This window comes from Borostomias antarcticus, assembly GCF_949987555.1.
Source record: "Borostomias antarcticus genome assembly, chromosome: 24".
Classification (NCBI taxonomy): Eukaryota; Metazoa; Chordata; class Actinopteri; order Stomiiformes; family Stomiidae; genus Borostomias; species Borostomias antarcticus.
Window position 1 is genome coordinate 11,474,276 of NC_140257.1, and position 26,241 is coordinate 11,500,516.

Consider the following 26,241-nt stretch of genomic DNA (forward strand, 5'->3'; position numbering starts at 1 on the left):
TCCATGCTGCAATCATTATATGTCTATAAGCACTTAATAAATGTGTTATAACAGGTCCAAACCACACTATTAAAGGATAGTGAAATATATATCCATAGCCTATGGCGCTTTTTTGTCATGCTATGCAAGATATATCTTTCTTTTAATAGATACATAATTAAAAAGACAGTTCACTTGAATAATGCGGTTTGAATAACACCTTCATTGAGTGCTTATAGATGTGTGATCAATGTGTTAAAGTGAATCATTACCACGAATGATGCATTGAAACAAGATTTACACTTCTAAAAGAAAGAATGTTTTTTTTGCTTGTAGGGGTAGAGAAAGTGAGAGGGAAGTAGAGAAGGAAGGAAGGAAGGAAGGAAGGAAGGAAGGAAGGAAGGAAGGAAGGAAGGAAGGAAGGAAGGAAGGAAGGAAGGAAGGAAGGAAGGAGCAGAGAAGGAGGGAAAGGAAGGAAGAGAGAGACTGGTCCCACTAGCACGACAGGTCTTGAAGCCTGCTGCCTTGCTCTATGACAGCCTTGATAAACTGCTTGAAGACACGGTCCATATAAGTGCTTTGTCTGGGCCACATGCCCTCCAGAAAGCCAATATGGCCGCCGTGGCAGGTGATGAGGAGGGCGAGGTTGGGGTTCTGCTTCACTGCTTCCACTGGAATGGCTGTGGACCACACGGAGCTATTTAGCATGTTCTTTGGGTCTATTCTGCGAAAATACTTCTCGTCACAATAAAAGTGTTCATTAGAGGTCCCATAGACAAGACAAAGCACCACACATGTCTATGGGCATGCATCAAGAGGTTTCAAGAGTTTTACAAAATCACACTCAGGGCTGAAAATTAACACCTGCCACCGGCCAAATGCAAGTAAAATGTCCAATTGGCGACTAGATTTCAGAAGGCTATCTGAAAAAAATAAATACTTGGCCGGTAGATTTTTTCATCTACAGTCCCCTTGGCAGGTGACTCACCGTGAGCCAAAAAGTTAATTTTCACCCGTGCTTATGATGATTGGGAAGGGACAAGGCCTTGGGCGGTGTCCGAGGAGATGACCCTCAGGGGTCAGGCCAGGCACTCAGGGGTCAGGCCAGGCACTCACCATGGCAGGGGGAGAAGACGTCATCTGCAGCGTTCAGACAAAGCATTGGCACCTGCACGGACTTCAGCCTATGGACAGGACTGGCATCGCGGTAGTAGTCATCGTTGGTCGGGTATCCAAACATCTTAGAGGTGAACCTCGTGTCAAACTCCCGGATGGTCTTAGCCTGCGGATAGGTCGAAATCGCGCAGAGTAAGGTGGTGTCCAGCATAGGTATGTATCCTCACACTGGACAGCTTTGCAAGGGCAGCCATCAGCAGTCAACAAGATCATATGTCCTTCCTTATGAGTCAGGTGTCAATCAAGCAAAGATGGCGGCGGTACAGCATCGTACCTTCATCACATGATCGATGTCGTAACACTTCTCAAGCACAGGTCTGTGTCTGAAGGGTCAGATCAAAACCAGAATAGTCACCCACAGAAAAAAAGGTCATCATGAAACAGGTTGCAAAACAAGCACAGTGTCACCGTTTATGCCTTCACTGTACTCTCCCATAGCAACAAAACAAGAAACCAGCCTCATTGGTTCAAAGCCTCTAGGAACTGAGGATGCAGACTGCAGACTTGAGGAAAATAAAGCCAGAGGCGCCGAGATTGAGCGCTCTGGTGACCAGCTGACCAGCTGCTGCATTCTACTCCCTATTCTACAGTACAAAGAGCTGCATGACAAGACCGGGTTCAGAAAGCAGCGATGGATGACAGCAGAGTTTGATTTCCCTAATGGTAAATGGACTGCACTGTTATAGCGCTTTTATCCAAAGCGCTTGACAATGGCCTCTCATTCGCCCATTCACACACCAATGGCAGCAGCTGCCATGCATTGGGGTTGCTAGCCTGCTCATTGGGAGCAATTTGGGGTTCAGTGTCTTGCCCAAGGACACTTCGACATGTGGAAAGGAGGGGCCGGGATTCGAACCGCCGACCCTCATATTGGACGACCCGCATACCTCCTGAGGCACAGCCGCCCCACTAGAGGAGCTGCCCCCAACACGACCGGATATTTAACCTGCTAGATAGTCATAGGAGTTTGATTTCACTACAGGATTTGTCCCCGAGAGGTCCAGATATTTCACCTGCTAAATATCTAGTCGAAGCTTGCGATTGGGTACGCATTTGGGTACTGTCTCAGATTGTGTTGTGAGCTGTTCACGTCACACTACATCATCCATGCTTACAAGAGCGTGCTACGACTTGCCTCCGAGCTGGGGCTCTTGTCTGCTTTTTCAAAAAACATGTTTGTTTGTATGCGTGAACTTGGCATACGCTGGGCTAATCCACCCCCCCAGGCTGGACCAGGGGCCGGCCACCTCTACGGGGCTGTGGCTCAGGAGGTGGAGCGGGTCATCCAGTGATCGTCGGGTCGGCAGTTCGAATCCCGGCTCCTCCAGTACACATGTCGAACGGTCCTTGGACAAGACACTGAACCCCAAATTGCTCCCAGTGAGCAGGCTAGCGCCTTGCATGGCAGCTGCCGCCATTGGTGTGTGAATGTGTGTGTGGGTGAATGAGAGGCCATTGTAAAGCGCTTTGGATAAAAGCGCATCCCATTTACCAATCTACTGATTGATTTAATTTATTTGACGAATTTCAAATATTCAACAATACAGCTCTGCTTAAGTGAGTCAAAACATCACCATGCATTAAAACAAAACAGGACAGGACGACACAATTAACCCCTACGGCTTATTTCCATTGTGGTCCCTTGGAGGGGGAAAGTGAGGGAGGGGGGCAGCAGATCTACAACACAAGAACGGCACGCATACAATTACCACGCGTCGACACACCGGTGCTTCACTGCGTGGCACGCGGCCGTTAAGCCCACCTGTGGACGGAGGCCTGCAGGCAGCTGGTGAGGTAGGAGTTGAACAGGAAGCGGTCCAACGGCTTCTCCAGGGAGGCGGTGCACTCGAACACGTCCCAGCCCGGCGAGAAGACCACCACGCCCTTCAGGCACGTCTCGCGGCCCTTGCGGCCCAGGTAGTTGGCCAGCATCATCCTGGGGGGCGCGGGGCGGAGGGGGAGGGAGGAAGAGGGGAGCAGCATTTTTGTTGTTTTTTTACTTTGGGGGATTTGCGACGTGAAGCATCTACGAAATGGAATATCTTCAAAAGAAATAACTCTTTGCGACTTCCATTTCAGAGAGATTTTACATCTTCTCCCTACTAAAAGCGTTAAGTGCTCGTCGGTATCGCCGGAAGGCTCCGTGTCTTCTCCGTTCAGCGGATTCGGGCCGTGCGTCACTCTTACCCGCCCATGGAGACGCCGGCAGCCATGATTGGAGCAGCCTCGTTGGTCCTCTGGACGTGCTCGATGACGGCCTCCAGGTCCTCTGTGTTGGCGGCGCAGTAGGTTCTGGGGGTCTGGGGGAGACATGAGAACAACACACGCTCTTTACAAACAATGTATATATGCACTGTGTGTGTGTGTGTGTGTGTGTGTATTGTTATAGATTTATTCTAATAATTAATAAAAGAGTAGTCAAGAATGCCAAGGTTCATCTTTGAAAGTCCGAGCTGGTTACATTTATTCCAGATAAGTTACGAGTTTGAAAAGTTGGGCTCAATGAGAATAGGAACATCCACCAAGAGCAAAGATTATCATGAAAACAGAGCATTATAAACAGTGTGGGTGTGATCATACCTGCATATGCAAATACCTCACTAGCCAATTATCAGTGAGTAGGCTATGTCAGAGGGTCAACAGCTAAAGAGAACATTTACAGAAATCAAAGATAGCTGGGAGGAGGGGACCCCTGGGGAAGGCCTGGAGATGAGGGGTCAGGGGCAATAAACAGAGCACAGCTGCTCACTCTACACAATGTCTTGAACAGAGAATACACTAATTTTAATTTATCTATTACAGTGTGTGTGTGTGTGTGTGTGTGTGTGTGTGTGTACTGGAGGGAGCGACTCCCTCAATGTTCATGCAGATGTGACACTGGGCCCAGGTTATAAGGGCACTGTCCAAGGGAAAGACAAACACACACACACACACACACACAAAGAGGCATGCAAATTGACTTCCACACGTGCAAATACCTACTACAGGCAGGTGTGCAAAGAACATACTGTATGACGAGCTGTATGTCCTAGACATATATATTTATACACACTAGATGTATGTATGTATACTGTATATGTATGTATGTATGTATGTATGTATGTATGTATGTATGTATGTATGTATGTATGTATGTATGTATGTACAGTAGATATGTATGTATGTATGTACATACAGTATGCTTTATTTATTCTTTATACAACGGAATCTGGTTCTTGATTCTGATTGGCTGGAAGCCATGTTAAAATACTTTGTAACACACCTGGGACCGCATATCATTCCATTTTCAGTATTAATGCGCCTCCCATTTGATCCAATGCATTGTAGTTGTTGTTTTTGCTTGGCAACCCTTTTGTTAGGGGAACTATTTTACTCGGCGGAATTGAGGGAATGATGCTTCATTTTGAATAAATGTTAATATTTTACATTGCTGTAAAATAAGGACAATAAATATATAAAAAATAAAATAAATAAAAGACAACGAAAGTCATCAGTAGTAAGCATAAAAAAGAGGAATTACAGAGGGACAATATACACCCACATGTACAGCATGTGTGCAGTATAGTATTTAAGCAATAAATGCAGTATAGTGTGTGCAGTATAGTATTTAAGCAATAAACCACGAGAGGCCGTGTGTTATAGTGATTTTATAACTCCGCTTCGCGTCGTGCCTAACAACGCCCCATAGCTGTTATAAAATCACTATAACACACTGCCTCTCGTGGTTTATTGCTTAAATACTATACTGCACACATGCTGTACATGTGGGTGTATATTGTCCCTCTGCTATTCCTCTTTTTTATGCTTACTACTAATGACTTTAGTTGTCTTTTATTATTGTCCTTATTTCAGCTCTGCGTTGTGTTTTGTTTTCAATAAAAGAAAGCCCCAATCTCACACAATACCACACAGTCCAGTGTCTCCTTTTCAGGTGTATTCCAAATGAATCTCTCCAACACGGGATTTGAGCCTCGAGCAAAAGCGGTTTATTACAGAAGGTTTGACATACAAAAGACGATGGCATGCCTAATGTACAGTTGACCTCTCTGTATGCTGTCTGGACCCAAATCAAAGTATTGGTCTCGTTGCAACGTTCTTATGTGGTTTGAGTGTCCCCCCTCCCTCGTCTCTTCTCCGATAATACTGTCTCTCTGGTCTCTTCTGTGGCCTTGTTTTGGTCAAGTTAACCTACGCCGCCTCGGCGCCCAGGCCTTTATCTCTAACCACAACAATGGTGTTTGGCACAGAGTGTACCAGCCATGGAATGTCTTTATCTCATAAGTCTATGGAAGAGGGACACCGTTTCTTCCCGAAATATTCTCAATATCTTATCTATCTATCTGTCTGACTATCTAGAGTGACATGCAGGCCTGTATAATATCTCACTGATTATATAAGCAAACCACACACACATTATTCTGAATTAGGGCCCAAACAACCTCCATGGTACTAAATCAAGGGATTAATTTGGCATTGAACCAAGCATTGGACAGAAAAGCATGTCTGGTGCAGGAGCAGGGCTGTTTACAGTACCAGCACCCAGGCTGTGTGGGAATGTTAGGCTACATCACGTTGCCTGTGACGGCCCTCTGTCTGCCCCTCACTACAGCAATAAAACAAATACAAATGAACCATGAAGACGAGTAGCCGGGCTTTGCCAGACCCAATTCGCAAAAATGCGAAGAGTCTGGAAACTCACAGTTGCTTTCCGATTCCCAAGGGGCATTACCAAGGGGCGTTACCAACGGGCGTAGATCAAAATGCCTCTGGACACAATTTGATCGACCTACAACCAATCAGTGAAAATGCCTCTACTGCGCTCCTCTGTTCCGTCATCTAATTAAACCCGCCCCATATTAGATAAATGGTTGTGATTGGCACAAACCAATTTCTGTTTGAGCGGATTCAGTTAGACAGGTTGGATTTCCAGACTGAGTGAAATCGAATGTGACCTCGCGAGATCAGGCTGGCGACGCCAGGCTAGAGGACGAGTACAAAGAAATACAGAGCATTAAAAGCTCAGCGAGGTCGGGGCGCGTCCAATACACCTGTCCATTCGACTGCACATGTCCATTTGACTGGCGAAACAAATCCAAGGGATTGAATGACAAATAGTCAAATCTCACCTATAACAATTCAGCACTTAGACAAAGCTTAAACCAACACTAAACACAAAACAGTCATCATTATGCACTTCCGGCGATGCACTTCAAGCCCATTTGACAAGGCCCGTTTCTCGGCCCTATTGATTCTAAGCTAGGACTACCTCTCCTCATTAATATTCATGCAGCAGAGTGCTCAGTCATGGCCGTTGTCAGCAGTGTAATGGCTTTCTACCCTCCACCTACACACAGAAATGCTGAATAGGCCTACAATATTTAACGATGATATGATTCACATAGACCAACACACCACAGTACCGCATGACGTCATGCTTAAAGCTATTGATGAGTAAAGGTTTAGGATTAGGGCAGTAGCACTTGGAGTAGCCTTTCAGACAGTGGGCATCTTTCAAACAGAGGGACATTCTAATGCACTGGCCTATTTTCACAATGGAGGGCATTCACACGCTAACTGGCCAAGGACAAATCACAAAGGCGAATCGATGCAAAGTCATTAGCATAAAATGCAGCACTGCTCAAAGGAAGGGGGTGTTTCCCCCCTTAGCAACATTTCATAGCATCATGGCGTGTGTGTGTGTGTGTGTGTGTGTGTGTGTGTGTGTGTGTGTGTGTGTGTGTGTGTGTGTGTGTGTGTGTGTAAGGGGGCGGAGAGACTCAAGGTCTATACATTAATACTGTGTGACTGTAAATAGACAAGGGACAGACCAACCCGTCATTGTGACAAAACCCTGTAGTGGAACATTGGATTCATTATGGGGACAAAACATGAAGAATAACCCATTTGTGCTGAGATATCTGAGGGTCACTAGTGCTGCAGTTTACATTCTGATTGTATTCTGGTCACCCACACACACACACACACGCACACACACACACACACACACACGCATGCACATACACACATGCACACAATAAACTTGAAGTGCTGCTGTCTCTGTATTTCTTGGTATTGTATTATGCCACTAAGGCACTTTATGGATTCCGTGCTGGATGATAATGATGTTAAGGACCCGGGGCAGATCATGGTCTAGATACTGTTTGCCTGGAAGTGCAGATCCAGAGCCGATGCTCACGTCACAGCTGCAGCAGCTGAGTGAGGACAAGGCAAGGTCATTGCTCTGTGGAATGTTAAAAAAATAGTACTATCTTTCCACCTGCAATATAATCCCTGCTGAGTGACAACACTCACATACTCAGCACTCACATACTCTGTGTGACAATACTCACATACTGCATGACTCATACAGGCTGAGGGAAACATTTTTACTACTACAGATCTGACAGGGTTTGATTAGTGTAAATAACAATGTAGAAAGCAGGTGGGCGCAGACAAGCTGTGTCAGATCTGTGAAGGAAAGTGAACAAGGACACGGAGAAGGGAACGTCTTTCTGCAATGGAGCTCACCACTGCACTGCTACAAGAGTGGGATTGATATCCAAAAGGATAGATACTGTTTTGCACCCTAATATCCAGACTGAAAACATGATGATCATGTAATTATAAAATTATCAGATTCTTACCAAGAGCGTTTCACCAGACACCCCTCTGTTGTTGAAGACCACACATCTGAAAAACACAGACACACAAACCCTCTCAGAAATCCATATTTGACCTCACACTTTTGAATTCCACGGCTGAGTTTGCCAGCTTAAAATCTGATTGTCCAAAAATAAATGTTTTATTTTAAATATTCCAGTTCTACCTACAGTACTTTACACGCTTCCCACTGTGATTTCTAAATCGTTAGCAGACCGTGTGTCACTGTGTGCTCCAGCTTCTCCGGTGCACACTCAGAACAATCTGCCCTCATTTTTTTTTTTTTTCTCTTCTTTTTTTTTTTTTTTTTTAATGAATTGTACCTTGCGTTGGGGTTGCTATGGGAATAAGGTGAGTTGTGTAACGGAACACGGCCGAGGCAGCTGCATCTCTCGCACGCACTTTTCTCTTCAGCTATCTATTATCTGGTAGTGCCAGTCCTCTATCTGTAAAACTCAGCAGTGGGGTGGAGCTAGATCGGGGTGTGTTGGAGGGGGGGAGAGTGTTGGGGGGGTGGGGGGGGGGGGGGGGTGTAGGGGGGGCGCTTGCGTACATTCACTGCCGCATACAGCAGAGTTGTGGAGCTGGTGGTCTGGCTAAGCTGCAAAGCTCGTACCATTAAGCTGTAATTCATTACGCAATGGAGACGGGGTTGAGGGGTAGAAGATGCTGAGTTTGCCCTCCCTTCCTCCCTCTATTCCCACCACTCCGTTTGAAAGGAGGGAGTGCAGTGAAACACAGAAAAGGCCTTTTTGGGGAGAGTAGGGAGAAAAAAAAAACTGCTTCACTCCGCATCTCCTAATGTTTGTGCAACATTCAGCTCTTTACAAAGGCGGCGGCGGACGCTGAGAGCTTGGCCGGCCCACTGCACTTCCTGCGTCGGCTTCTGTTCACCGGTGGTACCCTCAATCCAGCCACATGCAGTTGAACACAAAGTATCAAAAAGGCTTAACGATACAGGGGAACACCATTTTTACACCCATCCTCAGACACTCACGGAGCACTCCCAGAATGCACCTGTATTCCATTTCACTGAAATGTCATTTCACACAATAACCTATTTGGCACCATGGGACAACCGCTTGAGTGTAAGCTGCGTGCCAGCAGAGCAGGACCGAAGCCAGTACTTCGAAACCGGGTCAGAACCAGCGCCACCCACCTATAGCCCAGATCCCGGCTCTGCTGGACCATGTGCAGGATGTAGGACTCGCGGCTGGTGCCGGTGAGGCCGGGCAGGAGCAGCACGGTGGGCCGGGTGGCCCGGTCCAGGTGAGAGGCGCTGTCATCGTTGTCAAACCAGTCCAAAGAGATCTGTCCTCCATCTGCCGCCTTAATGAGCTCACTGCGGAGAAGAGGGACACACAAGAGAGTCAGCACTCTGTGAACTAGGCTCTTCCGGAACGGCCGCGTCTCCCTCTGTGTGCAGTATCTCTGTCTCTTTCTTTCTCTCTCTCACACACACACACACACACACACACACACACACACAAACGCACGCACACTCTCGCTAACACACACACACTCAAACACACACGGATTGCCTCACACGAACATGGCGACCTCAACCTTCTACAAATGAAATGGATAATCTTACTCCTGTCTTAATATTACTCACGAAACAGCTCATTCGACTGTATATAAAGATACAGTACAAATAGATTTCATTTTACAGCCTAGCCTAGACACTATCTATCAGATATGGCAGTCCACTAAAAACATGGATAACCATTCAAGACTGGTGAAAATATGCAGGCACAAAACCAATCTTCTTTCTTTCTCGGGTCTTTACACAGTAACATTCCCCGAAGTACAGTTACTCACTAACGCTGTCAGAGGAAATGCTGTATGGCAGAGTGGCAAAGTCACACCTGCACCCAGCGCACTAACGAGCGCTTTATTTCCCAGCGTTCGCCCCGTCAGCGCGCTGTTCACAGACACGCAGCCGCTCGGTAGAAGGGGAGGCGGAGGGACAACACTGCAGCGGCATATTCTTACGGAGAATCAATTTCTAGGCCACAAACCCACCACGGCAGATGAGGTCAGTGGTTCCCAGCGTGATCCGACACACGGGCCGCGGCCGAGACAACGACGGCATGAAATTACAGACGCCGCCATTAAATATGCACTTAAGGCCCCGGGCCTGGGAAGCCGGCGAGCGCCAATCCAGAGTGAGCGGGCGACCGAAAACAGGAGGAGTCCTCTTTTATAGACATGCTAATCCTTGGTTTGTGGTGAGGAGAGTGAGTGGAATTTCACTCAGCCTGCCCCATACAAACTGGTCAGCTTTCAGGGTGCCTGTCCTCTGGTAAACCTTGGGTACATTTGATTAGGGTAGAGGTTGTCTGTTCCCTTAGGGGGACGGTAAAAATAACCTCTGTAAATGTCACCACAGGAAGAATGACTTTGATATGAGACAGGTGGCTACACCCGCCACTGTGCACTGTGGGTAAATGTATCAGCTTGATAAGAGAACACCAAGACAGAGGCGATGTGAATGCCCTTGGTAAACGTATCATTGAGTTCAGTTTAAAGCAAGTATGCCTTTCTCACTACTATCATACAGTACCTTGGACCTTGGTGACGTAATGTATTAGAGAATTTAAATGCCAAGTTGGCCTTTATAAAGGTCCTACCTTGGCTGAAGAGACACAGAGCTCACCTCAGTCCTGCTGGACAGCAGATCAAACCCCGCTTCCAGCCTGGGGACACATCCCTCCCCAGTTTTAATCAATTTCAATCAATTTCATGAATGCAGGGGGCAAAGGACGCCCTGGCCATTAATCTTCAACAGAATGTATCTAAGTAGCTAGGGTGGCCTGAGCCAACACCATCACACAAAAGATCCCTTTCACCTTTGAGCTTGGCTAAGAACAACAGCGAGAGATTTGCTTTCAGTTGTGAAACTTGAATGAAAGGCATCAAAGAACAGGAAAAAAAAAAACTAAACAAATTCTTAAGCCTTCCACACAACCAACCCACAGTGGCACCAACCGCTTGTACCTAGCACTCCAGGGAATGTTCCAGTGATTCATGTCCGAAAGCCATAGCCAAGGACCAGAGACAGAGCTGTCCATGTCGTAATGGTATCGTCTAGTTACATTACATTACATTACATTACATTACATTACAGTCATTTAGCAGACGCTTTTATCCAAAGCGACTAACAATAATTGCATTTTACGTAGGAAGAGCCAATGTACTACTACTTGACAGAACTCACAAGTGCATCTTCTTTCTAAAACAAGTGACCTAAGAGCATAATCTAGTGCTGAAGGCAAAGTGCAAGAATCACAATCTAAAGTACAGTGTAGTTAGCCCGAGGACTGTGGAGGCGTTGGCTCCTACTAGTGTGACATGCAAACAGTACACAACATTTGAATGACAAATATCTGACCAGATATGCCTGGAAAAAGCAAGTCTGGGCAGCTGCCTGTAATGATCATTCTGAAGTGTTTCAGAACAATGAATGAAAAATGTGTGCAGACCTGCTTGTGAAGGCCATTCACAATAATGAAATTCAGGTCAGGGAAAGAGCAAGCCTAGGCAGATGCCTGTAATTGTTCTGGCAAGAAGTGTCAAATTATAATATATAATTATATCCTGTTATTTGTAAACAGGACATTTACAACTTCAACATGTAGCCTACTTTGATTGAGATTAAGCAAAATCTGCTAGTTTCGAGCTGTTATACAGTTATTACCTCGCCAGGACGAAGTCCACCAGGAGGTTATGTTTTCGGTGTGTTTGTCTGTCTGTCTGTCTGTCTGTCTGTCTGTCTGTCTGTCTGTCTGTCTGTCTATCTGTCAGCAGGATTACGCAAAAAATACCAGACCAAATTTCATGACACTCGGTGGAGGGCTGTGTAGCATGGGCCAGGGAAGAGCCTGAATCACGTGCCTGGATCCACAAATTATTTTTCCCTTTTGTAAACATCAAGATCAAGAGACGTCCTTCTCTAAACGCCCACACATTCAACAACTGTATGCTGACGACATGCATCATGGGCACAGGTTTGCGCCTTCTAGTCACTACTACTCCAGTATCATCAACTGAGAAACTGTTCTGGCTTGAAGGTTACACCTCAATAAGAGCTCTTTCACATATCTAAGGTGTGATGGGTCAGCACATTCAAGATGGCTCCACAAACCAGAACTGGGTCTAAATAATATTTGAATTTGAAATACTTTAAATTACTTTTCTTTTAAATTGCGCTTGTTTGAGTTTGTCTGGAGTGTCAGGTGGGTGGAGTATGCATATTTGGGAACAGCCAATTGGCTCCATTGTGTTACACAAGAGCAATCATGACTAGAAAAGTACATGGAAGTAGGCTATTTCAAATAGAGTATTTCAACCTAAGTCTACCACAAAGACAACTCAAATATCTATAGAACTACCATGGTGGACCCTGCTGCCTTACTTTCTGTAACTGACTCCAGGTTTCGCCGTGACGAAGGGTCTCAGCAGTGTTTGGATCCGGCTCTCCCAGCACCAGAAGGTGGGGTAGTAGGTCTCTGACACCACAGGACATTGCTCCTTCAGGAACTGGTAGAACTTCTTCCCTCCAGAGACGAGTTGTGGCTTCTGCAAAAGTAAAGAGGAATTCAGTGGTGTGTACTATTAGGTATATCTGTTCCCAACTAAGACATTGGGGAAATATTAGAGTGATGGATAAGTTTGTACTGACCTATCTTTAAGAGTTGAGATGATAGATCACAATATGGAACTTAATCAATTCATCAATTAGAGCTGAGCAAAACGGAAAAGGTTGCTGTAGGCTTACTTTAAATTCATATTTCTCCTTAAACCATTGTTCTAAACATTTGATATCCTTCCTTAAACTATGCATACCTTACAATGTACAGCACAATCTCTAGAAGCTATCTTGCACTTTGAATGACATGAAACATGAGTCATAATTCATAATCCCATGTGTTTAGCATCTTTGAGAATCCAATGCGATGGATTCCCAATTGATAATCTCAATGGAATCCAATAGGCTACTATGAGGGAAGGTTATCCTATAACGAGTCTATTAATGTTCTTATGATTATGCTTAAGCTAGAGAAACAGGAACTCCAGCATACTAGAGAAATTAAGCACGTTAGTTATGGCAATATTCAAAGTACTGCCATTTCATAACGAATGTTGGACACTAGACATTGAGTTTATCATCATTATAAATTGCTACATTGCAATTCGAGAGAGACTCAAGCTGTCGAGTGGATGACAATAGATGACCATCTTAAAATATCTTAAATAAATGCCTGAAACATTGGATTTGTGCATAAAGATCACACTATTTGATCTACAGTAGCTTATCACAGCCAAAGCTACAGCATGTAGCCATAGAAAGGCGTCATAAGGCTATTGGACCGCAGATGCAGAATGATCTTCAAATCAATGGAAGGGATGCGCACGCGCTGAAATAGATGTGCGTCTTTGATGAGTATACAAAACATTTGCCTGTATCAGTGTCCACTAGCGTAAACTAGGATATGGTATGTCTTTTCAAGCCGCTCTGACACCCTACCTTGGCTACAGATATCAAGTAATAGCAGGCATACGCTGCGCTGAAGCCGAGCACCAGTGACAGTCCTACACCAGATCCAAAAAATCCAACTTTAACTTGATTTTCCAAATAAAGTGACAGGTCCCTTGTCAAAACGTTGAAATTGAACTCCAGAGAGATCATTGCAAGGTCCCTGTTGTGTCTCGCTGTGTAGGGGTAGCGGCCGGGTGAATCCAGCTCCGGATGCTTGCACCTGTCTCTGTGAAGGATACGGTCAATGGAAGCGATATATATAGCGGCGGATGATGGCGCTATATGACCGGCCTGTGTGAAACTGAGGCAGGCGCCACCTGCAGCTGAGGTTGAGGCTGCAGTTCTCGTTAGTTTTCACCAGTGCGACTGTGAGCGTTGCACATCTGTTCCCTGCCTGGGCAAAATAAATTGGTAGGTTTCATATAACCTCCTTTCTGTTCTTCGGGGTTATGTAGGCTAGACTATCAATGAATCAATCAATCAATCAAAGCTTTATTTGTATAGCGCATTTCATACCCAGAGGCAACACAATGACTAGTTAATAATACCTCCACGGCTAACCGAGCTTAACCAAATACCCGCTGCGAAAATCTACAATTAGCCTATGTCGTAAAACCACAACCAGTAGGCTATACCTAAATAGAACCCGGGAAGCAGAAAAGGCAGATGTAAACGCATTTCATAAACCCAACTAGCATTAAAACGTTAAATGAGATCCCGCACACAAAAGGAGATAGTTTTCATAAGATAATTCATTACAGACAGCCATTTCATGAAAATATAAAGTAGGGGTATAGCCTTTTTAGCCATTTCATGGAATGTTCATATTCAAAACATTAATAGGCCTACCACCATATCAGTGCAGTTTACTCCACAAGTCCTAGTGCCCTAGTGACCGAACGGTCCATTCTGAAAGGGTAGGCTACATGACCAAATGTTTTTCTTTACGTTTATATATATGTTTTACATATAGACGTAAAGAAAAACATTTAATCATCACGAGTGTAGACCCTTGCAGAATTAGACTTATTTTTTGTAACTTTAAAATACTTATTCAATATTTTCTGGGATAGGTCTATATAATATAATATTTAATATTGACGTAAAGAAAAATATTTAATCATCACTAGTGTAGACCCTTTCAGAGTGGATCTTTCGGTCACTAGGGCACTAGGACTTGTGGAGTAAACTGCACTGCTATGGTGGTATTATTGTTTTGAATGCACATTCCATGAAATGGTCACAGGCAGTAGGCCTAAACTTCTGAGTTTAGCTCCGCCTAACACAGTCTGTATGTCCACTCGTTTTGGAAAAAATGAGAATATCCCCTCACGTGTTAAGTCATAAAAGTTATTGCATCCTAAATCCATTCGACCGGGACATCTAGCTCATACAGGGAGACTAACGACATAGCGGGATTTTGAGAAACACCGGACGGCTGACCATCTTATAGAATTCAAACAGCCTAATAGTGAACATCTGGTACACCGCCGGGCGCTGAGTTAAACTAAACGAAGAACCCTTCTCAGATGGATCCCTCCTGTCTAGCCAGCCTCGTTTTCCCAACCAAACATCCTCGTCGTCGCCTATCTCGGCTAGCCTGAGCGATGATTGTCAATAATGGCGACGCGTTTATCTTGAGTTTACTTCAACGAACCATTTGACCAAATAAACACATTTCGGCCAGGAATACAGTGGCAACAATTTAAAGGACAAACAAGCACACAGAAGGAAGCTACTATCAACCACAAACGGACTGAGTTAACGTTACGCTACGTTGAAGTTGAGGAGGTGGCATTCTTCTTGCGGAGCTACAGCTAGTATCAGCTAGCTAACAAAGGTCTAGCCATTTCCTTGCGATGCGGCCACTTCACAAGCTTTTGAGATGATTTTTCCCCCTGTTGGAATGTAATGCAAGGATAAAGAGACACTGAAACACACCGGTCGATACCAGAAGGTTGCAGGAGAACAGTTGAGATCGTAAAGTGCGTGCCATTCAACAGCTTTCAGGCTAGCTAACGTTAGCTAGCTAGCTGGTAGTAGCTGGCTAACGTTACTTTACTCAGCTGAGCTAACGACCCCAGCTAGCTAGGTTGTAACGAGCTAACCCATCTTGTCCCAACTTAAGTCCAAACCCCCTTTTCTGTTGCTGATTTAACTAACGCTAACGTTAGCTGCTGTTTTTTCTGGACAGTTGAGCAACAGTTATTAACCCCAGACGTGTCCATCGTAGGACAGGTGGCTTGCTAGCTAGCTTAGTTTGCTAGCTGGCTATTTTTTTTTTTTAGCTGTTGCGAGATCTTTTCTGAAAATGACAACCGGCAGGAACAACCGGGTGATGATGGAAGGAGTTGGTGCGAGAGTGATCCGCGGACCCGATTGGAAATGGGGGAAGCAGGATGGTGGAGAGGGACATGTTGGCACCGTCAGAAGTTTTGAAAGTCCAGAAGAAGTGGTGGTAGTCTGGGATAACGGGACTGCGGCCAACTACCGCTGCTCCGGCGCGTACGACGTGAGGATATTTGACAGTGCACCTACAGGTTAGTTAACTTGCAATTCACATATTTCACAAACCTCTCACTGTGTGTGCATGCTTGCTGGTTCTTTCTTTGGAAGTCTCCAATTGATTGCAATGCAAAACCCTTGATTGCAGCTAGTCCTAGAAATGCTCTAAAATGTAATGGTCCTGTTGTAGGTAAAGTTATGCAGTGGCCTCCTAGCAAATAGAAATAGCCGATCTAGATAGATAGATAAATAGATGATCTAGAGATGTGAAATCACATGCTCCCCCTGTCAGGCCTCTGAACACAAAGATTGACTGCAATTTATCTCATGTACTGCAATAATAATAATAATAATAATACAAACTTTATTTGTATAGCACCATTCATACAAATAAATGCAGCCCAAAGTGCTTTACAACAGAATATACATGCACAGCGTGCTTCACATAAAAATTGACATAATGAACAAAAAGCAGGGGAAAAAAGATGGAAGATAAAACACAATATAAGAAGATAAAGATAATAAATCATGTAAAATACAACCTTAAAAAACCCCCTGACCAATCCAGTATCATAAAGCAAAATCCCACAACCTCAATACCCATCACGGAGGACAGAAGTTATGACCTATTTTAAATGCTATTGATATTATGCAACCCCGTCTACATGACTGTTCACGTCTTCTATGTACTAATATATGCTGAGTGGGAATTGTTTAGATAGGCCTTTTACTATAGCTAAGGCCTGATTCATAGTCGACGTAAACAACGCAAGCTACGTTGTGAACGCAAGCTCCAACATGACTCGAGAGCTTGCGTTCTGTGTTTTGTTTTGTGGAAACGCAAGGAATTGCACTATTGCTTGCGTCAAGTGACAAATTTCGGCATGACACACGCAAGGACGCAACGAGATCGTGGCCTTGCGAAGCTTGCGTTGCTTGCGCTTATGTAGTTTGCGTCAACTATGAATCCGGCATAACTCTTTCCTCCTCTCAATGTTTGTACCTCTCAGGTATCAAGCATGATGGCACCATGTGTGACACGTGCCGCCAGCAGCCAATCATTGGCATCCGCTGGAAGTGTGCCGAGTGCACCAACTATGACCTCTGCACCACCTGTTACCATGGCGACAAGCACCACCTGCGGCATCGCTTCTACAGGATCACGACACCGGGTAGCGAGAGGTCAGTATTGCCCCTTGCCCCACGATCCCTAATCAATTTTGTTTGTATTTGTCAGCAGGATTACGCAAAAACTACCAGACCAAATTTTCTGACACTCTGTGGAGGGGTGTGTTTGGTATTTTGAGCGAACTATCCCTTTAATTTTTAGGGCTCTTCCGTTTGTTTTTAATTTTGTTTTCTGCTTCTCTCTGCCCGGGCACACACATGGGAGGCTGCTGTGTGTGAGCCCAGCCTATCAGACACAACATGTCGCCATCACTCCTGGCTCTCTGTTGCCAGGCGACTGCTCAGCCTCTTTTATCAGAGGCAGAGATGTGGTTCTGGCCTCCACCATGTATCTGGTCAGAGGACCCACTCTCTCTGCTCTTCCATAGGATTAAGAGGAAAATACAGAAAGCACAGATGCATTCAAACACTTAACAGTCTGAAAGTAATGGGGGAGGAAGCAAATTCAATAAGTTCAGACATTTCAATGAGACTAATATGTTTATTTGTTATCATTCAGCCAAGGGTATATAGGCGTTTTTGGGCTGTTGGTGCCAAAAAAAAACAGGACACACAACCCTATTCTTTTTGGCCTGGCTTACCGTTGCAACGTCTGCTATAGCACTCCATCTGAGGTAACGCCCTCGTGAACTTCAGGGGGACAAACGCATGGCCCAGCAGCTGGCTCCCTTTCAACTAAGTGTGAGTCCAGTTCCCCGGAGACAGTTATTGCATGACGGCACACAAAAGAAGCGGGAGGGGGTCCCCCCATCCACAGCACTGGGGGCATGGTAGGATGTTTTGTTATGCCACATTAGATTTCTTTCAGTGGCTGGGTGGGGCGTGGGGGTGTTCAGACACGGCAGTCTGTTTACACTGGCTACACTGTCCAGCTGCCGTGTCTACCACAGAGGGCTCGACTGTGGCTAGATGGTTAGAGCACCGCCAAAGCCGGTTTATTTATGCTGCTGGTGCTCAACTAGCACCGGAGTTTTTGGCTCTAGGCGAGTACCTCGTAGAGGATCATATTGTCTGTGTGTTTCTTCATAAACAGGAAGACGTGGTCAGCCTGCAGTGTTTTCACGTGTAAGACAGTGGAGGAAGACAGGCGCAGTGGGAGGGAGACCGGCACAGGAACAGGAAGTTGGGATGATTTGGGCAAACGCCTGTCGTCTTTGAGGGACAAATAAAGGATGAGAACCCTAGCCTAGACATCCCACTGCTGATATCGCTCCAGTCACAAAGCCAACCAAGGCCTATTTGTAGACCTGATGATGAGATGTAGGCTCGTCAGGAAACAACGCAGAGGTTTTTCAGGTTGTATTTGACCTAGCCTACATTTCAGGTTGCTGATAGTATCGAATAGCTTTTTTTGCATGAGAGAAAGTGTCCCGTTAATAGTGACAAAGACATTTTAGACAGAGGGAGTGATCAATTTGCCGTCACTCACATTGCATTTGACAAATATTGGTGTACCTTGGAGTCTGATCCTAGACTTTTTGGGGACCTTTTTCTCATTGTTGTTCCGTCTGTGACCTGTAAAGCTGGTTGGCCTGTTTGGTTTAACAGTCTCTGGGATGAGAAACTAAATGCACGATAGGCCTATATTGTAGTAGGCAATTGGGAAATTCCGTCTGTAAATAACAATAATAGCGATGAAGTATATTTGTGATAACTTATATAAAAACATTGGGCAAGGATCTGAGCAAACAAAAATGTGTTGCTACTCTGGTACTGTGTTATGTGATCTTACCATGTGCAATATGTGAAGGATATAAGATGTGAATCGTTAGATGGACAGTTTTAGAGATATTCTCTGACTGACTGGGGGTGTTTAGTAGCCCAGTGGGTCTGGAGAGCGGCTGGCTGAGTTCCCATCAGACCCTGTGCTCGACCGACCAGATCCATGGGCAATTCAATCATTGATACAGTATAACAAAAAAACAACATCGCAGTTGGAAAAAAAGAAAAGAAAAAGAAGAAATTGTTCAAAATAATTCTTTGCGAAGGACCTGTCACTGTTATGTGATCCTAGCTGTGTTGGTCAGGCAATCTGTCCAGCAGCGCTCACCGCTCTCTTATCAGTCTGTGCCCATGGCCGTGCTGACCTTTGCTTCTGTCGTCTGTGATCAAAACATTTGTGAGCACTTTGACACAAGTCACTTTGCCATATTGTTATTACTCTTTTGGGTGTTGGTTGCACTTGGCACTGTAATGTTGCTTGCTGCTGAATGTTTCGGATGGCTGTAACAATTCATTTCTGTGGCCCGTCATATGAAATGAAGCCGTTGCTGGTACACCCCCTAGCTCCCAAGACTACCCTGCCTGAGCAGACCCCCTCTGTCCACTCACTGGGAAGAGCAGCGGCCGTCATGGGCAGGTCAGCGGAGAGAAACGCGGCTCAGGATTGATCGTCTGTTTGGTTTCCGGACAGAGTCCTCTTGGAGTCTCGGCGCAAGTCGAAGAAGATCACGGCCAGGGGGATCTTCACCGGCGGCCGGGTTGTCCGAGGCGTGGACTGGCAGTGGGAGGACCAGGACGGGGGGAACGGGAGGAGAGGAAAGGTACCGCGTCGGGCCGGAGGCCCTAACCATGCTCCTTTTCTCTTTACACAGGCTGTACAGACACGGGGTTAGTCCGTCCTTCCATTCTTTATGGGAGCCATCGCGGTACATTGGGGTTTTGGGTTGCCGTCTCCTGTTTATGTATTAAAGATCTCTTCGGGAGGAGCTAGCGGAGATAAAGGTGAAAATAAGCCCCCGTCTGTAATCTTATCCCACCAAGATGGATGGGAGCCGAGGAACTGTCTTCTGTGATGCTGCAGGCTACTTTGTTTTGAACGCGTCAATAGACAAAATCACATCTCCAGAGGTTGCAGTTGTTTAACATTCACCCAGTTCAATTTAATACAGGAACAAACACCATAAAGCTCCAGCAGTTTGACTCCAGCTCGCACACCAGTGTGTTCCATCTAAGAGTCCCTGCAGGCAATTTGAGCTCATTTTTGCTGTTATTTAATGGCATATCTCATTATTGTTTTATGATGCTGTAAGCAATATGCTCCCCAAGCCAACTGCTATTACATGTCCTGCAGCCTAGATATGCTGTTAGCTTAGCAGGAATATTACTTACCAAGGACCATTAATCAATTGTCCAGGAGCGGGAGAATAGAAATTGTGTCTGAAAAAGAATGGCATTTGAATTTATATGGAAAGTAAATATGGTAATGTACAATCTGTTAATTACAGAATTAATTTGAGCTAATTGTCCTCCTCGGGTTAATGGTTATTATGCAGCTGCTGAGTTGTGTTTTCTGCTTGGCACTCTTTATATATATATATATATATCAGACCGACCGATGGACATACTTTAATATTAAGAATTGGAATGTTCTTTATTCTTCCTGCTGTTATAGTATATATATATATATATTATTTCTTCCAAAGCAGGAATGACTCATGATCTTAACCGTTTTACCGCCAGACTGAGGAAGATTGAGTGCGATTCCTGCGACACCAGTAACTCCACCCCTCACCTCATCGTCCCTCTCTTTCACTCTCTCTCTCTTTCACTCTCTCTCTCCCTCCCTCCCTCTTTCTCTCCGCCTGCCCTGCCCCTCCTCTCCAGGTGACAGAGATCCAGGACTGGAGCGCGGCCAGCCCTCACAGCGCTGCCTACGTCCTGTGGGACAATGGGGCCAAGAACCTTTATAGAGTCGGCTTCGAGGGGATGGTGAGGACACTTCCAGCCAACTCTCACAAACATACTTACACACACACACACACACACACACACACACACACACACACGATCAGCTGTCAGGTGACCTTTGTGTTTGGCTCTTTCTGGTGCTGCCAGGCCATTGTGTGAGCCAGGCAGCCAGCATGTGCACGGCCTCATTGTCGGGGCAGCTGGAAGGGGGAAAGTATCTCCATGATAAAAGCAATCTGTTCCCTCCTGCTTTCATGAGGAGGAGAGTGAACATGGAGGTCAGCTTTGGGGGCGGGGTTCCTCGGGGGAGGGCGGGGCCTCCGCACGAGCCAGAAACGACAGGCCTTTCTCTCATTGGTGGAGACCACCCCCTGCTTTTTTACGAACGTGAGCCAATCAGGTCGCTCGGTTGTGTAACAGATTCGTCCTTTGTCATTTTAATAGGCAGATGACGGTTTTAGGGGAGGTTTAGGAGACGGCATCTGCTGCTGGATTAAACCAACCAGGGATCCCACCCCCGCTGGAAATGCTAAAAAATTAATATACGGCCTCCAGCGTCAAAGGCAAGATCCGGTAGACAAAGTTACAAAGGTCGGCAGAGGTTACGCTGCGCTCACACGCTTGCGTTTCATGCGTGTCCGTCACCGTATGGCGGAAGGCGTGTCTGCCGCACGCAACAACAACCAATCACATTGTCCGAAACTGCGCTCGCAACAGCCAGTAGATTCTCCGAACCTGCTAGCGCGCACTATTTTGAAAAACCACCCGGCTTTTCGTTTAGTGCTTTACATTACATTACATTACATTACAGTCATTTAGCAGACGCTTTTATCCAAAGCGACTAACAATAATTGCATTTAACGTAGGAAGAGCCAATTTACTACTACTTGCCAGAACTCACAAGTACATCTTCTTTCTAAAACAAGTGACTAAGAGCATAATCTAGTGCTGAAGGCAAAGTGCAAGAATCACAATCTAAAGTACAGTGCAATATAATATAATACAATAAGTGCTTAGGTGGGAGGATTGTTGTAGTACTTCTTGAAGAGATGAGTTTTGAGCCTGCGACGAAAGATGTGCTGTCATGTGCTGTCATGGATGCTAATCTGGTCGAACGTGTGGCGATCGTCTGCATTGTGGTTGAGGCGACGTGAACGTGGTGCCCGCAGGTATTGGGTACATCCTATCCTGCAAACAAACAGCGATTGTCCTCCATCTTGGTATTGAAAAATCTGAAAATCCCGCCTTGCGACGACGTCTTTCTCCGTCAAGACATCTGATTGGTCGGCAGCTCCAGCAACGCATCTGAAAACATTTCTCAACTTTCGACGCTAGCAACGCAGGCAACGCAACGCACCGGGACAACAACGGAACCAGAATGCCATTCGGCTGCAGCCATTGAAAGTGAATGGCATCCGTCAATGTTGACGCATCAAACGCAAGCGTGTGAGCGGCCCGTTAGCTAGCAACGCAGCGCCAGCGCATCTCAACGATCAGCCGCGCACCACTGCCGGATCCGGCGTCACACGGCGCCGGCGGTGGCTCCGCCTCGGCCGGACAGACGCGTCCCCCCCTGCCCTCTGACCCCGTCGCGGTGGCTGCGCATCTCTGAGTCACCCCAAATTATATGATACAATCAGCCCCTCCCTCCCCTCTCCTCGGTAATGGAATCATTCGCTGTCCTTGCCTGCCCTATAATGGTTGCTGTCGCTGCTGTCTACGCTCTCTACAAGCACCGGCACAATGCCATTATGACTGGAGGTGTGATTTCTCTGTGACTTTGCTTATTATCTCCCCCCCCCCCCCCCCCCCGATCACCATAATGGAACAGTCCAGCTAATTCATTTAACCCCTCTTTCCCCTCCCTCTGCAGTCGGACCTGAAGTGCGTCCAGGACGCCAAGGGAGGCTCCTTCTACAGAGATCACTGTCCCGTGCTGGGTGAGTAGCGCCCGGCAGCCGCCGTCATTATTGCACCAACCCCCCCTCCCTCCCCCTCACACGCCGGCGATCTGGTGCAGTGGAGTCCAAGGGCACGAGGAGGAGGAGAAGCACACCCTCCCCCCCTCCCCCTCCGGGGCGCGGTGGCCTCTGGCCACTAGATGGCAGCGCCGCACAGACGCCCGGGCCCGGGGAGACGGGTGCAGGGTCACACGCAAGCACAGCGTTCCCAGAATTCCGTACCCCCCTTCCCCACCCACACACACACACACACACACTCTCCCCCTCCGACCGGGGGAAGGTCCGGCCTCTAGTGCGCCCGGGCCCTGCGTTTGGCTCCGGACCCGGGCACTGCGGCAAAAGGACGCGGCGGACTGCGTAACAGCGCAGCGTGTCACCCAGCCGGTAATGGATGGTTCCTCTGCCCCCTCATCAGGCTCTAATCACTTTTTTGAGGTCTAGCCTCTTGGGTGTTTATTTGTTTTTTTTTACCCCCCCAGGAAGTTTGTTTGGAACCTGCACACGTTTCACTAGCTCCAAACATCTGAAAGTGTCCTAAAGCGCACGTGGTACTGCAGAACGTGAATGGTCAGCCCCCCCCATCCCCTCCCCCCCTCCTCTCTCTCCGCAGGCGAGCAGAACGGCAACCGGAACCCCGGGGGCCTGCAGATCGGCGACCTGGTCAACATCGACCTGGACTTGGAGATCGTCCAGTCCCTTCAGCACGGCCACGGCGGCTGGACCGACGGCATGTTCGAGACGCTCACCACCACCGGCACGGTGTGCGGCATCGACGAGGACCACGACATCGTGGTGCAGTACCCCTCCGGGAACAGGTGAGGGGGACGTGTGTGTGTGTGTGTGTGTCTGTGTGTGTATGTGCGCACGCAAGTCTGTGTGACATTAGTGTGTGTGCTTGTGTACATGCGTTGTATGCGTTTACGTCACATCAATACAGAGGCCGTGACATTTTTATGCGGTCTGTACGATGCGAGTGGTGTAACCTGGTGACATTTGTGTGTGTGTGTGTGTGTGTGTGTGTGTGTGTGTGTGTGTGTCTGTCTGTGTGTGTGTCCGCGTCCCAGGTGGACGTTCAACCCGGCGGTGCTGACCAAGGCCAACGTGGTGCGCAGCGGGGAGGTGGCGGCCGGGGCCGAGGGGGGCACCTCCCAGTTCCTGGTGGGAGATCTGGTCCAGATCTGCTACGACATCGACCGCATCAAACTGCTCCAGAGGGGCCACGGGGAGTGGGCCGAGGCCATGCTGCCCGTAAGCACCACACACACACACACACACACACACACACACACACACACACACTGGGGCTGCTACGGTTATTGTTACTTGGTGTTCGGCCATACATACGCCGTTACATGACTTGGGGGCGGCTGTAGCTCAGTTGGTAGAGCGGGTCGTTCAATGATCGAAGGGTCGGTGGTTCGAATCCCAGCTCCGACTGTCCACATGTCGAAGTGTCCTTGAGCAAGACACCTAACCCCAAATTGCTCCCAATGAGCAGGTTAGCACCTTGCATGGCAGCTACCGCCATTGGTGTGTGAATGTGTGTGTGAATGGGTGAATGAGAGGCCATTGTAAAGCGCTTTGAGTGCTGCTAAGGTGGAAAAGCGCTATATAAGTGAAGTCCATTTACCATTTACCATTTACCCACCGGCCCCACCGCTGTGTTGCTTTTTTTTTAAACCCCGTTTAGTTTATTTTCGTGCGTCAGCGCCCACGTTTATCAAATCAAAACGAATTTGTAAAATACCGAGCGCGTTCTGCTCTGCTCCACTCGCTCCCGTCACGTGCACAGTCACGTGCGCAGGCGGTGTGTGAGCCAGGCACACAGAGCGAGGTGTCAGATTTCACTTTCACGTTAGCCCTTCACACACACACTTCCCTGTTAGGGATGTCAGTTTTGGTTTAATTTTCTTTCGATTCACCGACACCCGACAACCGGTAACTAGCCGGTAAAAAAAATTATTTTAAAGAAAAAAACCGCAAATGACGTGAATTAAAGAAAATGTGCCGTTTTCCTTTGTCCAGAGCTCCATTGACTCGGTGCGCTGTCCAGGTTAGAGGTGCTGAAATGTTAATGAGCTGTGTTTTAACCGTCTTGCCTTTTATTAGCTATTTTATGACTATTATCTACCTCTGCGCGGAGGAGGTGTTGGTCCAGGAGGCTGGAGGTGATAGGGTAGGTGCTGGAGATTGAGACGTCTTTTTCACAGTCGTAGCGCACTTCAGAGTTCACAAGACAGGCAAGATCTCCGTCATCATTTGCCAGTAGTCGTCCTGGAGCTTCTCGGGAGTTTTTTTGACGGAACGGTCAGACAGAACGGCTGTGACCGCCCATCTTGTGATCCATCTTGTCTTTGTAGACTGGATCGGTTTGCGCTGTGGTAGCTGCATCTGAAGCCCCCTTTCCTTTCAGTGGAGGGTGGCTGTGGCTCAGCCTGTGTCCCAGCAGTGACAATGTCACAACACACATAAACACCGAAGCCGTCGTTAACGTCGAGCCGCAGCGTGCGCGCCTAACATGGCGCAGTGTCCCAGAGGAGGCGCTCGGGGGAGCTAGCCGCCGCAATATTCTTGGTGTCATCGTGGACGCAGGCCGACACACGGCCGCCGAGACCCCGCGTCTCTACCGCCACGGTCAGCTTCTCTGCGAGATCGTAGTCGTGACACAACTTTAGTTTTGCGAGTGCTGTCCAGCAGTCGGTGGTCAGAGCTAGCTCGTCTGCCTCGGCCAGCTCGACTTTTAGCTCATCCTTCCTCTCCTTAAACTGTTTTTCAAGGCGTTTGGTCACAGTAGCTCTCGAGGGCGTAACGCAGGCATTCCCAAACTGTGAGGTAACCACCGAGCTAACTTAGATGTGTAACATTACGGGCTAGCTAACGCTGCCTTGCAAAATGGACACATTTTGGGGGGTTGGGGGGGGGGGCGCGGGTGTGTCACTGTTTTCTGAGGGGAGGCCCACATTGATGGAGTTTGGGAACCCATGGCGTAACGTATTCGGGCTCAAGGTCCCGAACCAGACGGCTCAGTCCCTCGCCCTCCACCACACCGATCGGCAGCATATCGGCTGCGATCGTTTCGCACGCCGACTGGGCGATGGCCTCAGAACGGCGCGCGTCACACTTTCTCCCGCCGGCCGGCAACGACGGGATCTTTGGCTGCGATGAGCCGTCCTCGGAGAGCAGGGCACCTGGAGGCTTGTTGTTTGTTTGTTTGTTTTTTTAAATATATTTTTAGGACTTTTCAGCTTTAATGGACAGGACAGTGTAGAGAGACAGGAAATTTGGGAGAGAGAGAGAGAGGGGGGGGGACATGCGGCACAGGACCCGAGCCGGGAATCGAATCAGGGTCCGCCGCGCGAAGGACTAGCCTTCATATGGGGCGTGCCTTACCCGGTGAGCTACCGGGGCGCCCCTGGACGCTTGTTCCTAATGTGGTAGAGCACAGTGCCAGTACTACTGCTATACTGCAGAGTAGCTTCACATCGTTTACATTTGACTTCATCGTCTTTCTGGAGGAAATGCACGTTTCATTTTCTTTTC

At 47.2% G+C, this 26,241-nt stretch overlaps 2 protein-coding genes across 2 annotated transcripts in view; one reads left to right on the forward strand and one right to left on the reverse strand.

The window, feature by feature from the left end:
• Window positions 1-474: 474 nt before the first annotated feature.
• Window positions 475-13,513, reverse strand: abhd3 (abhydrolase domain containing 3, phospholipase; the record flags this gene model as incomplete). The annotated part of the gene is made up of 9 exons (XM_084458242.1): window positions 13,346-13,513; window positions 12,233-12,396; window positions 8,975-9,157; window positions 7,800-7,845; window positions 3,343-3,455; window positions 2,918-3,091; window positions 1,430-1,478; window positions 1,096-1,261; window positions 475-659 (listed from the first exon to the last, which is right to left on the reverse strand). Exons 1-9 carry the CDS (start codon window positions 13,505-13,507, stop codon window positions 475-477), a joined length of 1,242 nt encoding a protein of 413 aa, XP_084314368.1. The 5' UTR covers window positions 13,508-13,513.
• Window positions 13,514-14,955: 1,442 nt separating this feature from the next.
• The window catches only part of mib1 (MIB E3 ubiquitin protein ligase 1), a 51,053-nt gene continuing 39,767 nt past the window's right edge, over window positions 14,956-26,241 (forward strand). Inside the window, 7 exon segments of the mRNA XM_084458467.1 lie at window positions 14,956-15,897; window positions 16,873-17,044; window positions 19,464-19,593; window positions 20,657-20,761; window positions 22,614-22,680; window positions 23,312-23,516; window positions 23,766-23,949. Of these exon segments, the coding sequence (XP_084314593.1) occupies window positions 15,669-15,897; window positions 16,873-17,044; window positions 19,464-19,593; window positions 20,657-20,761; window positions 22,614-22,680; window positions 23,312-23,516; window positions 23,766-23,949 (1,092 nt within the window). The 5' untranslated portion in view covers window positions 14,956-15,668.